This window comes from Schistocerca americana, chromosome 2 (assembly GCF_021461395.2).
Source record: "Schistocerca americana isolate TAMUIC-IGC-003095 chromosome 2, iqSchAmer2.1, whole genome shotgun sequence".
NCBI lineage: Eukaryota > Metazoa > Arthropoda > Insecta > Orthoptera > Acrididae > Schistocerca > Schistocerca americana.
This window is the reverse complement of record NC_060120.1, coordinates 330503498-330520077: the sequence shown is the minus strand read 5'-3', so window position 1 is coordinate 330520077 and position 16580 is coordinate 330503498. Positions and strand designations below refer to the sequence as shown.

The window sequence follows — 16580 nt, the reverse complement described above, 5'->3', positions numbered from 1 at the left end:
CTTTCGGAGCCAAACGCCCACTCACGTACTTTGATGACTTGATGATACAAAGCTTTACGCCTCGCCTGGGCCTGTCAACACCAACACTGGACTGTTGATGACTGGGAACATGTTGCCTGATTGGAAGAGTCTCATTTCAAATTGCATCGAGCAGATGGAGACAACCTCATGAATCCATGGACCCTTCATGTCAGCAGGGGCTGTTCAAGCTGGTGGAGGCTCTGAAATGGTGTGGGGCATGTGCAGCTGCAGTGGCATGATTCTGACAGGGAACACCTATTGTCTGACCACCAGCATCCATTCATGGCCATTGTGCATTCTGACGGACTTGGTCAATTCCAGTAGGACAATGCGACAGCCCACACGTCCAGAATGGCTACAGAGTGATTCCGATTCCAGGAACACTCTTGTGAGTTTAAACACTTCCACTGGCCACTAAACTCGCCAGACATGAACATTATTGAGCATATCTGGGATGCCTTGCAGTGTGCTGTTCAGAAGAGATCTGCACCCCCTTCGCCCGTACTCGTACGGATTTATGGACAGTCACGCAGGATGCACGGTGTCAGTTCCCTCCAGCACTACTTCAGACAGTTTCAAGTCCATGTCATGTCATGTTGTGGCACTTATGGGTGCTTGCAGGGTGTTACACGATATTAGACAGGTGTACCAGTTTCTTTGGCTCTTCAGTGTAGTTTAAATGAATACCTAGAAGCTAAAGGTCAGAGAGGATCTTGTTCAAGCAGGGAGACCATCATAAAATGTGTATCCAGAAACCAGTAACCACAAATATAAAATACATGTAAAGTCTTATTATATAAGAATGATCCTGCTACTACTTGCCCTTTTTTGTTTGTTTCAAGGGCCTTGAAACACATGCTGTTATGAAGTAAGGCTGCCAGAATGTAAGATGGCAGAGATTACTTAGTGTATGGTGTACATTACTGAAGTGTGATGGTGGAAGTATAATAATGTGAAAATGCACAGATGAGCATGTGATTATTGTGTTGTCATGAAAGTGGTAATTTCCATGTTTCTGTCTCTTTCAAGTTATGTTAAAGACATCTTTTCTTTAGTACACACACACACACACACACACACACACATATATATATATATATATATATATATATATATATATATATATATATATATATAAAATTACTTGCTTTTATGGACTCATTAAACCACTTTATTCAATCATTTCCTGGTCCTCTTCTTCAGTAAGCTCATGTTTTGTTCTTTCTTAACTGCCCTGTATCTTTTCATTCGTTCTGATATTTCCTGTCTTTCCTCATCTATAAATACCCTTTTCATTGTGTGTCATTTGTCTACTTTTGGTTTAAATCTAATTGTCTTGTCTTGCAGTTTCTTGACGTTTTCTGCCTTGTCTTGCAAATCATCCAAGTTTATATCTAGTTCTCCCATATCCTATTTAATTTCCTTGATCTATCCTACTTGTTGCTTCAGATTCCACAGTTTCTGCATAATTTTTATTGCTAATCTGGTTTCTGGTGTCCTCATTATGTGGTCAAAGAAAGAAATCCTCTTTTATATACAGTATCTGTGATGGGGTCCAGTTCCCTATACGTTATTTCATTTAGCACTATCTGCCATTGTCCTTCCTTTTGATATTTTTTAATTTATGCATGTTCTAGCTATTCTTCTCTCTACTTTTAGTATTTTGTCGACTTTGTTTCTCTGAGTGACTTTAAAACGAGTCTTGCTTGCATATGTTACTTGTGGCTGAAACACTGTCTTGCAGTATTTTAATTTTGTTTGAACTGATAGACATTTCTTATTGTATGTAGACCATATTAGTTTTTGAACTTTTATCATTTTATTTGTTCTTTCTTGCCAAGCAGACTTTTCATCCAAGTTGTGTGTTATAACCCCTACAAGATATTTAAATTGCTTCACTATTTTAATTTTTCTGTTGTCTACTATTTCATCATCTATTACTATGGGTCTCTTACCATCATCTCGGTCTTTTCAAACGATATCTGGAGTCCTACTTTTTGTGCTATATTTTGCTGGCTCATTATTTGATTTCTAGCTTCTTGTACATTATTAACTAGTAATGCCAAGTCATTTGCAAATCCCAAACAATTTAGGTTTGTATCATCTTTCTTGGTTCCCATTGTTATGCTTTTACGTACTGGGCCCCTCTACGGCTCACAGCTGTAGTTGTAGCAGAGAGCTTGCTCCACACAAGGGTAGGGTCAAACACACACACATGCACACACACACACACACACACACACACACACACACACACACATATATATATATATATATATATATATATATATATATATATATATATATATATATATATATATATAGTCTGTAACATGACCATATATATATACAATGAAACTTGTCTACAAAGAGATTAAGAAATAAATAAACAAAACTGGCAATACATGCATCACACAGTGATGGTAGATAAATGTCACAACATACACCTGGTCGCTATACAAGTCAGAATAAATAAAATGACTTGATTCTGACTTGTAAAGCAAGCATACGTATACTGTGAGATATACTGCCACTGTGTGATACATGTATTGCTAATTTTAGATGGTTGTGACTAAGATCATGCACGTTGAGTGCAGCCTCAATAGGTCAGGCCTGAGAATGAACCAGTTGGTTCGAAAGTAGTCGCCAAAATATAACTTAATGAAATAAAAATGAGAGTTGGTCCTACATCTACAAAATGTTGAAATTGCAAAAAAGAATGATGCATTCTTTCTCTTACAGAACTGAAAATCCATGTACATGTGTGAATCATACTGATCACCTGCTATGATATAAATTTTGACTTGGAAGTAATATTGATTCTTGAATACATGTTACAGAAATATCATTTTCAAATGCAGTACACATTTCTAGCGAGGTACATTAAAGTAAATAAGGCTGTTGTAATACTACACAATAAATAGTGGGAAACTAGCAACCATGAAACTTTTGTGATGTTGTCTCAGATTCAATAGTGCATTTAAATACAGGTACAAATACTGATATTAACAAGTAGAATAAACAACATTTCATCACTCAGCAATAATGTCACAACTCTTAGACTGCTGAGGCCAGCAGCAACCTGAAACAGAGAGCAGTCGACATTTATGTGTCCCAAATGATGCCAACTTAAATGATCAGAACTTGAGGGCTAAAAGTCAGCTTATCGTGCCTTTACTATAACTACTCTATTATGGATTTATAACTTAGTAATTTATGTAGGTTGCCTACTAATAATAAGACTAGTACATATGCAGCCTGAGGTGCCACCCCATACCATCAATAGTGGCTTTTACGGAAAAAGGTTTGATGACCACTGGACTAACATTTATTGTTCGTTTCGAAGTATCGACTGAGAACATTTGCAATACCTCTGCAAACTCCACGAGCTACTACAATGAGTATGATAAAAGTGGCATTCGTCTAAAATCGACTGATGAAATGTAGCTCAAATGTAAATGAGACAATGCTACACTTTGTTACCACATCCTTTATTTGGGTTTCACATTTCTGGCTTCATCAACTCAAAACCAAATTCTTTTTCAACCTAAAGAAGATTTCAGGCTATGATAGATATCCAACTGACACCACAATAATAGAAGCTGATTGCAAGGTTGTTCAGGCAAGGCTCAGTGTCAGGGACGGGCATTATGATTGGATCATTCTACAGACCACCAGAATCACATCCTGATGCAGGTACCATAACTGAAAGCATTAGAGAAACCCTCAGCTTATTTGTAAATAAGTTCCCTAGTCATGCTGTAGTCATCGGACATGACTTTAATCACCCAACAATCAATTGAGATACTTACAGTTTTGTTAGCGATGGTGTGACAAGGAACCCTTTGAAATACTACTAACTGGCTTCTTTGAAAACTACCTGGAACAGATATTTCAGAACCCCACTCATGATGGAAATATATTAGATCTGATAGCAACAAGTAGACCAGACCTCTTTGAGGATGTCCTCATCAAAACTGGTATCAGTGACTATGAGACTGTTATAGCAACAATGAATACCAAAGTACAAAGGGTAAATAAAACAAGTAGAAAGATTTACCTATGTATGTTCAGTAAACTAGATAAAGAAGCAGTAGTATCATAACTCAATGAGGAACTTCAAACTTTTAGCTCATGACAGAGGCATGTAGGTGATCTATGGACTTTATTTGGCTGTCAAGAGAGCAATGCATGAGACCTTCAAAGATTGCGAGGTGCTGGGGTGGAGAAGAGTTTGTACCTCTTTAATTCTGACGAATTTTGCATGAGAACGAGACATGCACTCGACCCTTCCTTAACTACCATCTAATTAATTATGCACACAATGGTAATGAAAGGAAGTGATGGTGGACCCTGCTAGTTGGTAAAATAAGGAGTGCATACACTCACAGTAATGTAACAAAAATCGTAATCTACGCAGAGAAAAAAAGAGAACTTTATCATAATAAACATCAGGAAATGGGATTCTGCATATATCTACAAAATGATATGATATGCAGATTAAATATTACAATGAGATTTATTATACATCAGAACATAAAGGCACATGATTATCGACACAAACAGTAGGTTAAAGGATAGGCTTTACTGAACTATTATGAGAATAAGAGTTGGTTCGAAAACAAGGGGCTCCTTCTCTCTCTGGTGTAATAGATCGATGATAATGACTAGAGGTCCATATTAATCAAATATTACTCTCCCAACTATATTGTAGTGACGTGATTAGCAGTGAGAGCTCAAATGGGATCACATGGAGAAACAGGCAAGGTGGACTTGCAGCAAAGCGAGCATGAGTGCTGTTGAGGACTTAAGTATAAAACTGATATGTCCTACAATGTTGGAGCCGCAAAATACTTTACCAATCCTGAAATCTGTCGCAGGTCGTCGGTAAGCAGCGTTCTGATGATGTAGGCGTCGACTACTGCTGTGCAGCTACTCTGTTTCAACCCCTGACCTCTGAGCATTCTAAGTTCTGCAGAAAAAGTGCGATTAAGTCGCAAGACCGTCCGACTCCGACGAAGATCAGACCCTGAATCCCAGCGCCCGCGCAACGCAAGAGTGAAGCCAACATTGCTCAACTCCCTACCATCCTCGAAAACTGCGAATCAGCATTCAGTGCTGATTCCAAAATTCCCCCACACTGTCTCAGAACATCATTCGCGCCAATAGCGACGATTCCCTCCAATTTCGAACAGGGCTTTATGACGTCAACTAGCCTCAGTTTAAGTTGACCAATCATGCCTCTGCTATTCAGATGAGAGCACTGAACTTGCCGTTTGACCAGCTACGAAAACAACATGCCTAGACCACCGGCCATCTGACGCCACACAGTCGCGCCCAGCAGCGCACAGTCCACAAGTATTCTTAGAATCATGAGGACAATGCAGTCAGTCGGTGCCAGCAGTCTTCGTTCTGGACGCACTGGGATGGTAAACACACAAACTGCAGCGACACTCAGAGGTCTCACAGTTCGTCTCGCCCTGCATACAATAGGCAAAACTCGACCGACGTCAGTCGTTCCGCCAGGCGCTTAAGCCCATTGATGTATGAGCCTCTCAGTATTCGCAGAAGTGCAGTCCCCGACCGGAAACGCAATGTGCCGCGTCCTCCGGCGCTCGCCTCACACAGGGCACCCAGCGACGTAATCCAACATGCATAGGAATCAAGTGAAAAGTATTTTGAGTTCTCAGTACAAATACTCTAATTACGATAACCTTATTCGGCCTGTTACCACCGTGCAATGACATAAACATTAATAAAACTGATGAAAATGAGAGGCGACATACAAAAGAGGGCATGGAACGTCTCAAGATTATGCCTACCATTGCAGAATACTGTTGAAATACTTCTTAAACAGCTGAAAGAAATTCTGGTCATATGTACTTGTAAAGGCAGTTAGTGGCACCAAAGTGTCTCATAGATGAGACAGGAACTGAAATTGAGGATAGTAAAGCGAAAACAAAAATGCTTAATTCAGCGGGAATAGAACAATCGATTAATCGAAAGTGAAGTGTGATCTGTGAAGTAGTTCTTTCCTGATGGATGTCTTTGTACTGTTTTGGTTTTGATTTGTGGAGTCATCTTCTCGTATACACATTACAAGCCTCAATAAACTAACCAGTTAAATACCAACCTGTATTCATTTCATACGTAGATACAAGTTCTCACCAGATAAATGGTGACCCCAGCGAAGGACTAATTCATTATGCACAGGTTATGTTTCATGATCAGCAATAACACGATTTTGTCTGGTCTCTTCCACTATGCAATGGTCACTGGATGCAGTGCCATGTGTAAATCCAACCTTAGTCAATATGCTAGCATCTGCGTCAGTTGGACAATTGAAAGTTACAGTGTCATTTCCACAACGCAAAGCCTCCAATATCCCAACTATGGCGGATATTGATATTAAGCCTAACATGACTATGTTACCAGTTTCAGTGCTTTTATCTGCACTGCAACTACATTCAAGAGCAACAGCTTATTTGGTTCTTCTGTGCCACAGTTACAATTACAGACCTCATCATTCGTGCCTGCCCAACCTGAAGTATAGTCCGCGATTATGGAAAACATTTTTGCACATCAGCGAATTCCTGTAGACCACGAACAGTTTACAATGGCAATCAGCAACCTGGACCAGCGTGCAGCTGTTGCAGTGTCAGATATTATTCCACCCACCGCATCAAGAAGCCTACCTTGCTTTCAGATCAGCTTCAAATGACCATTGGATAAAACCAATAGACCAAAAACTTACACAAGAGTTGTATCACAAAGAACATCACGACAAAATCCCATCAGAGTTTTGGTCTCATTTACGTGATGTGACTCATACTAGTGAAGTTTCTGGCCTTTTGTTTTTACAATCTGGCAACAACAACTGCCTTCTCAGGAATGGGTAGCCATAATAGTGCACATGGTTCAAATGGTTCAAATGGCTCTGAGCACTATGGGACTTAACTTCTTTGGTCATCAGTCCCCTAGAACTTAGAACTACTTAAACCTAACTAACCTAAGGACATCACACACATCCATGCCCGAGGCAGGATTCGAACCTGCGACCGTAGCGGTCGCGCGGTTCCAGACTGTAGCGCCTAGAACCGCTCAGCAACTCCAGCCGGCTAGCGCACATAGGACAGCTATTACATAAGTTACTGTAGGTGTCCAGTAGAGGCTATGCAATGCTAGACTCGTCCACTATGGCAGCCTTGAGGTCAAACAATCTTACAGCCGAGTGCAACCAGCAACTACCTAATTCACCCAACAGTGAGACATCACATTGGGCCACTCCTGCTGCCTGACACTCATGGAGCACATCTGAAGAGCGCTGGAGCACATGTGCCATGGTTGAGATGATGGCCAAGCTGCTCCAGTCATTACAAATACCAACTGATCCTAATAACAGCTCATGCTCCCAACAAGCCTCTCAATCTCAGGTGGCAAACTATTCCCTGTCAAATCTGCTAGTATTCGTTGGTTTCATAGATGTTTTGGACCTAAAGCTGTGGAAATGCACAAAGCCCTGAATCTACCCAAAAGTCAACAGCGATCAGAATTAGGTGCAGCAGATTGCAATGTTGCAAGGCAGATCCGAAGAGCGCTGGAGCACATGCGCCATGGTTGAGATGATGGCCATGCTGCTCCAGCCATTACAAATACAAACTGGTCCTAATAACAGCTCATGCTCCCAACAAGCCTCTCAATCTCAGGTGGCAAACTATTCCCTGTCAAATCTATTAGTATTCGTCGGTTTCATAGATGTTTTGGACCTAAAGCTGTGGAAATGCACAACGCCCTGAATCTACCCAAAAGTCAACAGCGAGTAGAATTAGGTGCAGCAGATTGCAACACCTATAAATAGCATCACCATCTGAAGTGACAGTCTCTCACAATAGTTCACAACCTGTAGCACATTGGCAAGTAAATGACTCAATCACTACTACCTCCAACATACACTGCTGCGTCATGGAGTTTACATATCCTTGAAAAAATTTCAGGCTCAGATATCAGCACCATCCCTGTCTCATCTGTGCCTGACGTCAGGCCTGATGAGCCTCTACATCTAATGATTGTGAATAATTCTGCTTTCCTCGTTCATGGCTGCAAGATATTGACAATCAATATAGGCATTGCTTTTCATTTCAAGTGGATTTGTATTAGATGCTGATTTTCTTGCACATTTAACATTTACAGTGGATTTGAAGAGCGAATGTTAGTAAATGTGATTGCTGGTTGCATGGTGACTGGAATTCAGGGTCGCTTAATGTGGGGCATAGTGAGATCATAAAGACATTCAACAATGTCAACAAATGTTCACAGTTGTAGAAGAGCCACTGCACCTTTATTTCCAACCTACATAAAGTCAAAGAGAAGTATGATGTAGTGAAGAGCGACGCAGACTGGCTGCATACAGAGAAGCAAAATTTAAGATGTAAATTGTTGACAAGAGAAAATGAATTACAGGCAGTCAGGAAAATGATGCAAACTTTGAAGATGGATCTGCAGGTCTCACAGGCCTCAAGCAATGTTCATTTATGTGCTGTCACCGCCAGACACTACACTTGCTAGGTGGTAGCCTTTAAATCGGCCGCGGTCCGTTAGCATACGTCGGACCCGCGTGTCGCCATTATAAGTGATTGCAGACCGAGCGCCGCCACACGGCAGGTCTAGTCTAGAGAGACTCCCTAGCACTCGCCCCAGTTGTACAGCCGACTTTGCTAGTGATGGTTCACTGTCTACATACGCTCTCATTTGCAGAGACGACAGTTTAGCATAGCCTTCATCTACGTCATTTGCTACAACCTAGCAAGGAGCCATATTCAGTTCCTATAATTACTTCAAGAATGTATTCTGAACAGATAATATTGTGAATCATGTATCGTCAAGAGCGACGTTCATCATTAATGGATTAAAGTTAAATATCAAACTAATTACGTCCGCTTTCTGAATTCTCATTCCTTGTCATGTTCCAGACCTCACGTCAGTATAGTTCTTCCCTCCTCACGCCAGCCTGCGTGAGCTAAAACGCATGCATTTCGGCCTCCACTCGTAACACGGTGTTGGCGCCTCTGCTAACGCAAAAATTTATATGGCAAAGTTTCCCACAGCGCTACAGATATCAATGCAACAGTGCAGTATTAAGCACAATACTGTAAATCTTATACATACCAGTCTGGGTTCACTTGTTTCACAACACACCCACAGGATTGCCCTAGAGCGCCCATAAGAGATTACCATGATTTTGAAAGAGATGCTTCAATACGTGGTTATTGACCATTTAGATAACCTGTGGCCATCACCACTACACATGGTGCATAAGTATAACGGTTTGTGGTGCCTTTGCGGTGATTAATGTGCATGAATCCCAGAACAATCTCGCGCAGGTATTCCTAACGGTAGGCACTGATTGTGTTTGGGCCCCCTTTCAGCCTCCATACACTGCATCTTTCCCGGTTTGCGACTTGAAGGCCATACAATGGGTATCTTATAGAATGGAAAATGCAACAATGTGTCAATTGAGAGAGTTAAGCCAGCATGGGTCATCCATTCGCCATCACTTGACAGCAGACCAGAAGCCGCTGATACGCACTGAACTGACACAACCATATTGACTTCATCGATAGGTTCGATACCTGGCTGCCTGCACCGGACTCGCCTGCGGTAACATTTATGGCTCCACAGGTGCCACAACCAGGCTTCTGAATGAGAGCTGGCCGAGAGGCTCAGTTCCAGTACCCCAACATCCTCGGTGTTCCACGTTTTAGGGAGGGGCGGGGGAATAAGACAATCGATTAATCGAAAGCGATATACAGTCTCTGAAGTAGTTCTTTGCTGATGGATTATACTTGCACTGTTTTCGATTTGGTTTGTGCAGTGATCATCTCATGTATACTTTACAGCTCTCTATAAGGTAATCAGTGTACATACCAAGCTGTGTTTATCTTTAAATATAGTTAACCTCTTCGGTCCCCACATCCAGTGGGCTGGACACTACTTTTCTATTTTTCTTTAAGAGAAGGTACAGATTTTTCTATATTGTAACCATATGTGCACTATGTTAGACATTTGAGTTGCGTTCGGAATTTTTTGGCGATATTTAGTTTCAGCTGTTGGCTACACTGAGAGGTTCTGCTCATTGTGTCATGGCCGCAGCTGCTGGCAATACCTCTGCGATGTCTTCCAGAATGAGACGTAAGTACGAATGTTATACTCAGTTTTCTATATTATTTATCATTGTTGTTGTTGTTGTTGTAAATAGATCAAAGAATTATGGCTCAAATGGGTCTGAGCACTATGGGACTTAACTTCTAAGGTCATCAGTCCCCTAGAACTTAGAACTACTTAAACCTAACTAACCTAAGGACATCACAAACATCCATGCCCGAGGCAGGTTTCGAACCTGCGACCGTAGCGGTCACGTGGTTCCAGACTGTAGCGCCTAGAACCATTCGGCCACCACGGCCGGCTCCAAAGAATTATATTACAATCTGTGTAGTAGCCTAAAACCGTTAGTTTTTATTATTTAAAAGGGTAAATAATGAACTACAGTCGGCTGGACAGATCGCTGCAGCTTTTCTCTTACTGTAGTTGATCATTGACTAATATCTCTGAGTGCAGTATTTACTCTAACAGATGCCTGTGCTTCTGATTACTTAGTGGGGTGTATGAAATTAACTGTGCACAATTGTTTTATAATTACTATCTTGTAATTAAATTTAAAAATACACAACTATTGTTCCTCTCACCCATTTCAGGCGTGAATGAAAGACTCACAGATGCAGAAATCGAAAGAGAAGTCCTGAGAGTAATAGAACAGGGCAGTGATTTGAGTGATGTAGGGGAATTCTCAGATGAGGAATAGCTTAATATTACTACAAATACGGACTTGATGCCGAAAGTGACAATTCATCAGACATGGTGAACCTCCCATTATTAATTTCATTTACAACAATAGTTTCCTTCTGAGATACCTACTCAAAAAGTACTGAAGATTGGAAAACAAACTATATTTCAATTATTTGGCTGAAATTTCTTCTTTCAGAATGAAACTGAAGATGACAATCTATGCCCAAGCACTTCAACTATGAGAAAAGGGGCTGCTGGAAAATCAAAAGTAGAACCTAAACAAATGTTTTGGATATAAGGATCTATTATTGATCACACAGCCAATATTACCAAGAAGTGGATGACAGGGAACTATGGACACCACTAAGATATTTTGAACAGTACTTTGGAAATGACATGTGGCATCTCATTGCTGAGGAGGAAAACATAGAGGCACTTCAGGATGACCAGGTTCCGTTAAATGCAACAACTGCGGAAATTAAGAAACTCATGGGTGCACACATAATAACAGGTTATATGAAACTACCAAGAATGAGAATGCATTATCGCAGTAGATTGAGGGTCCCTGCAGTAACTACAATTCCAAAGAATCGTATGTTCAAATTGAGGAACTACTTGCAATTTGTAAATAATCTGAGTGCTCCAGATGAACTTAAGAGAAACAACAAACTATGGAAATTGCAACCAGTTCTTGATAGTATTAGGAGAAAATGTCTTTCATGCCAGTTTCTAGCCACCTTTCTATAAATGAGCAAATGATTCCTTTCCATGGCAAAACATCTCTTAGACAGTATGTCAAGAACAAGTCGAATCCAGTTGGTCTGAAGAATTTTGTGCTAACAACTTCTAAAGGGCTGGTACTTGGCTTCTTCATTTACCAAGGAGCAAGCACTTGGCCTTCTGGACAACCAGAGCCAGATCTCGGTTTGGGAGGCTCTGTGGTGAAGAAGCTGGTGGAGGGTAGGGTTCTCAGAGAGCATGTTGTATATTTTGACCGATATTTCAGATCAATTACACCATTACAATACCTGATGGAAAGAAAAATATATGCCGTAGGAACGATTTCAGTCAGCCATATTCCATCTGCTCTCAAATCGAAATTCACTGCAGACAAGGAACTGATGGAGACAGGGAGAGGTTCCTTCGACGAGTTCATCACAGAAGATGGAAAAATTTCTGCTTTGAAATGGATCGATAATTGTTCTGTAACTGTAGCATCTACATTCTCTGGTGCTTCTCCTACTAATGTAGTGAAAAGATGGGACAGAAAAGCAAAAGAGTTCATTGAAGTACCTCAACCCAAATGTATGAGTAACTATAACAAAGTAGTGGGAGGTGTGAATCTTTGTGACAGAATGGTTTCCTACTATCAAATCTCCAAATGCACGAAGAAGTGGTCTCTAAGAGTCTTCTTCCATTTCATTGACATAGCAATTGTGCACTCGTGAATTCAGTACAAAAAGGATGAGCAGGCACTAAGTGTTGGAAAGAAATCAATCATGGATTTACTAGATTCCAAGATTTACATTGGTGAATCACTGAGTTCAGGTGCAACTGCCATCAGACAAGACATTTACTCTTCAGACTCTGAATCTGAATTTCATGAAGTGGCTCCTACAAAACGTGCAAAAATAGTTCAAATTCCAAACAAAGATGTATAGGGAAAGTGAGAGAACACATTTATCTCTCTGCCCAAATACAGACAAAAATAAATGGATGAGATGCCGAAACAAGAGCTGCAAAACTAAAACCAAGTTCATATGCTCAGACTGCCAAGTATATTTGTGTATAACTAGTGTCAGAAAAAGTTTCTTTGACTTTCACAAATGAAATCGATTATGATGTACTAACACAATTTCAGAAATATCCGTGACAAAACTGTTTTTCTTGTGTCTAAAGTTTGTAATTCTCTGTAAGTAATGTTTCTTAATGATAAATAAATAATATAAAACTTATACTTGTCTTCTTCCTTCAATGACCATCTATCATCAATAGTTACTTTGAGTCCCAGTGCCCAGCTGGCTGACATAGGAAAATCTCTTCCCAGATGAACAGTAACAAAAAATTACCATTACAATGCTCATTCATGATACCTATATGCAATGCTCTTATAATAAAATATTTGAAAGAATGGAAAAATTTGCCTTGGGACTGAAGAGATTATAAGCATTTACAACAAACCTCATTTTCAAATGTTCCTTTACAAAAGAAACCCCAGGAGTATTTTCTCAATTTAATCTTCATAGTACTGAAACGACTAGTAAAACAGATATTACTGTCAATTGTGTTGAGAAAAATCTGAAATCGTTAAAACTGGACATAGGCGCAAGGTCTGATGGAATCCCTATCAGATTCTGTACTGAGTTTGTGGCCACGTTACCTCCACCTCTAACTACTATCTAGCATATTTACATATACATATACATGGATACTCTGCAAATCGCATTTAAGTGCTTGGCAGAGAGTTCATCAAAGCACGTTGACAATAATTCTCTAATATTCCAATCTCGTACAGAGCGCGGAAAAAACGAAGACCTGTATCTTTCCAGCGAGCTCTTATTTCCCTTATTTTACTATGGTGATCGTTTCTCCCTATATATGTGGCGTCAAAAAAATATTTTCACATTCGGAGGAGAAAGCTGGTGATTGAAATTTTGTGAGAAGATTCTGCCACAACGAAAAAGTCTTTGTTTTAATGATGTCTATCTCAAATCTTGTGACACTATCTTCCCTATTTCGCAATAATACAAAACATGCTACCATTCTTTCAACTATCTCGATGTACTCTGTCAATCCCATCTGGTAAGGATCCCACAGTGCGCTGCAGTATTCTAAGAGATGATGGACAAGCCTAGGGTAGGCAGTCTCTTTAGTAGATCTGATACAGTTTTTAAATGTCCTGCCAATAAAATGCAGTCTTCGGTTAGCTTTCCCCAAAACATTTTCTATGTGTTCCTTGGATGTAAGTTGTTTGTAGTTGTGATTCCTAGGTATTAAGTTGAATTCATGGCCTTGAGATTTGACTGATTTATCGTGGAACCGAAGTTTAATGGATTCCTTTTAGCACTCATGTGGTTGATCTCACACGTTTCATTATTTAGGATAAATTGCCAATTTTTTCACCATACAGATATCTGTTCTAAATCGTTTTGCAATTTGCTTTGATCTTCTGCTGACTTTACTAGTCGACAAACGACAGTGTCATCTGCAAACAATCTAAGACGGCTGCTCAGATTGTCTCCTAAACCGTTTAAATAGATAGGGAACAGCAAAGAGCATATGACGCTACCTTGAGGGACGCCAGAAATCACTTCTGTTTTACTCAATGACTTTCCATCAGTTACTACAAACTGTGACCACTCTGACAGGAAATCACAAATCCAGTCACATAACTGAGACAATATTCTGCAAGCATGTACTTTCGCTACAAGCTGCTTGTATGGTACAATGTCAAAAGCCTTCTGGAAATCTAGAAACATTGAATCAATTTGAAATCGATCATCAATAGCACTCAGCTCTTCGATTGAGTAAAGAGCTAGTTGTGTTTCACAAGAACAATGTTTTCTAAATCCTTGTTGACTCTGTGTCAATAGACTGTTTCCTTCGAGGTAATTCATAATATTCGGACACAATATATGTTCCAAAATCCTGCTGAAAATTGACATTAATGATATGGGCCTGTAATTTAGTGGATTACTCCTACTACCTTTCTTGAATATTGATGTGACCTGTGCAACTTTCCAATCCCTGGATATGGATCTTTCATCGAGCGAACAGTTGTATATGGTTGTTAAGCATGGAGCTATTGTATCAGCATACTTTGAAAGGAATATAACTGGTATACAGTCTGGACTGGAAGACTTGCTTTTGTTAAGTGATGCAAGTTTCTTCACTACTCCTAGGATATCTACTTCTACGTCACTCGTCTTGGCAGCTGTTCTTGATTCGAATATTGTCTCCTTTGGTGAAGGAATTTTGGAAGACTGTGTTTAGTAACTCTGTTTTGGCAGCACTGTCGTCGATAGTATTTCCATTGCTAACGCGTAGAGAAGGCATTGTGTCTTGCCGCTAGCATACTTCACGTACGACCAGAATCTCTTTGGATTTTCTGCCAGGCTTTGAGACAAAGTTTCGTTGTGGAAACTGTTACAAGCATTTCACATTTAAGTCCCTGGTAAATTTCTAGATTCTGTAAGAGATCGCCAATCTTGGAGATCTTGCATGCGTTTAAACCTCGATCTCTCGAAAAAGAAACACCGTGCCCAGTAGTTAGAAGAAAACGTTGGTTACACCTGTCTACAAAAAGGGTAGCAAAAGTGATCCAAAAAAACTACCGTCAAATATCCTTGACATCCATTTGTTGTAGAATCTTAGAATATATCTGAGTTCAAATGTAAGGAGTAGCTTGAAAGAAGAACTCCTCCACGGCAACCAAACTGGATTCCAGAAACCCTGATCAGTGAAACCCAGTTCACACTTTTCTCGTATTGCGCACTGAAAGCGATGGATCAAGACAGTCTGGTTGTGGCAGTCTTTCTCGACATCTTAAAAGCATTTGATTCAGTGTCACATCTACATTTAGTATCAAAAGTATGATCATACGGGAGATTAAAAAAAACTGTAACTGGATTGAACAGTTGTTGGTAGGGAGGACACAGCACTTTATCTTGGATGGAGAGTCACACAGATGCAAAAGTAACTTCAGGAGCTTTCCGGAGAAGTGTGTTGGGACCCTTGCTATTCTTGTTGTATACTAATGACCTGGCAGACAATATAAACGTTAATCTCAGCCTTTTCTTAGAAGATGCAATCATTTACAGGGGGTTCAGAAGTTCCTGTTACGAATTTCTAGGACTTGTAGAGGGAAGTGAGTACATAATATACTGAATAGGAACCCATACAGCCATTTGAAAACGTGATTGCTAGATGGGTTTGCAATATGGTAGTCACAGTGGAAGGTGCTAATCTTAGATTGGCTGTTGTCATTTGAGATCTGTCCGACCTCTCTCAAGCGGTTCGAGCCTCATTAACGTGTCTGTGAGTGTTACAGGTGATATGGAGTGCTGGAAGTGGTAATAGGTTTAGTTGTCAGTCAGCCACGGCATACTAGACGATTCTGGGAAATACATCCATTCCACGCACATTTGCTCGTGTGCTCATTGATGGATTCTCTTCAATATGATTCACAGTCATGTCTACTGACAGTGAAGGTACCCCTTTCTCGAAGCTGTTGCGTAATTGTGGCGAAAAGGGTATGCGATGGAATCGGATGTTGTGCATAACAACTCTAGGATTATACTAAAAGCCTGTATTTATTGCTCTCTAGGGATCGTGAGGAAAAGAGTAGGCTGATTAAAGTGCACACAGAGGCATTCAAACAGTCATTCTTCCCACGATCCATAAGTGAACAGAACAGGTAAAAGCCCTAATAGCTGAAATAATGAAATGTATCTTCTGTCATGCACTTCACAATAGTATTCGGAGTACAAATGTAGATCTAAAGTGATTTCAGCCGAACACTAGTTGCACCATACTGACTGTAGTGATTCATGCAAAATTCCATTACAATTCAGAATGCCAAAAACTAATCAATTCTTACTAAAGCTTTAGTTTGTCTCGATGAAGTACAGTTGATAATTATGTGACTATATTCAAGTACATGTTGAAGATTGCCCTCAAGTTCATTGCAATTAATATTTAATCATTATTTTTTATAT

General features: G+C 40.1%; 1 protein-coding gene across 1 annotated transcript; it reads left to right on the top strand.

Moving 5' to 3' along the window:
- The first annotated feature begins 11573 nt into the window (after positions 1-11573).
- On the top strand, positions 11574-12524 carry LOC124593997 (piggyBac transposable element-derived protein 3-like). Its single transcript, XM_047132349.1, has 2 exons — positions 11574-12221; positions 12318-12524. Exons 1-2 carry the CDS (start codon positions 11574-11576, stop codon positions 12522-12524), a joined length of 855 nt encoding a protein of 284 aa, XP_046988305.1.
- Positions 12525-16580: the final 4056 nt, after the last annotated feature.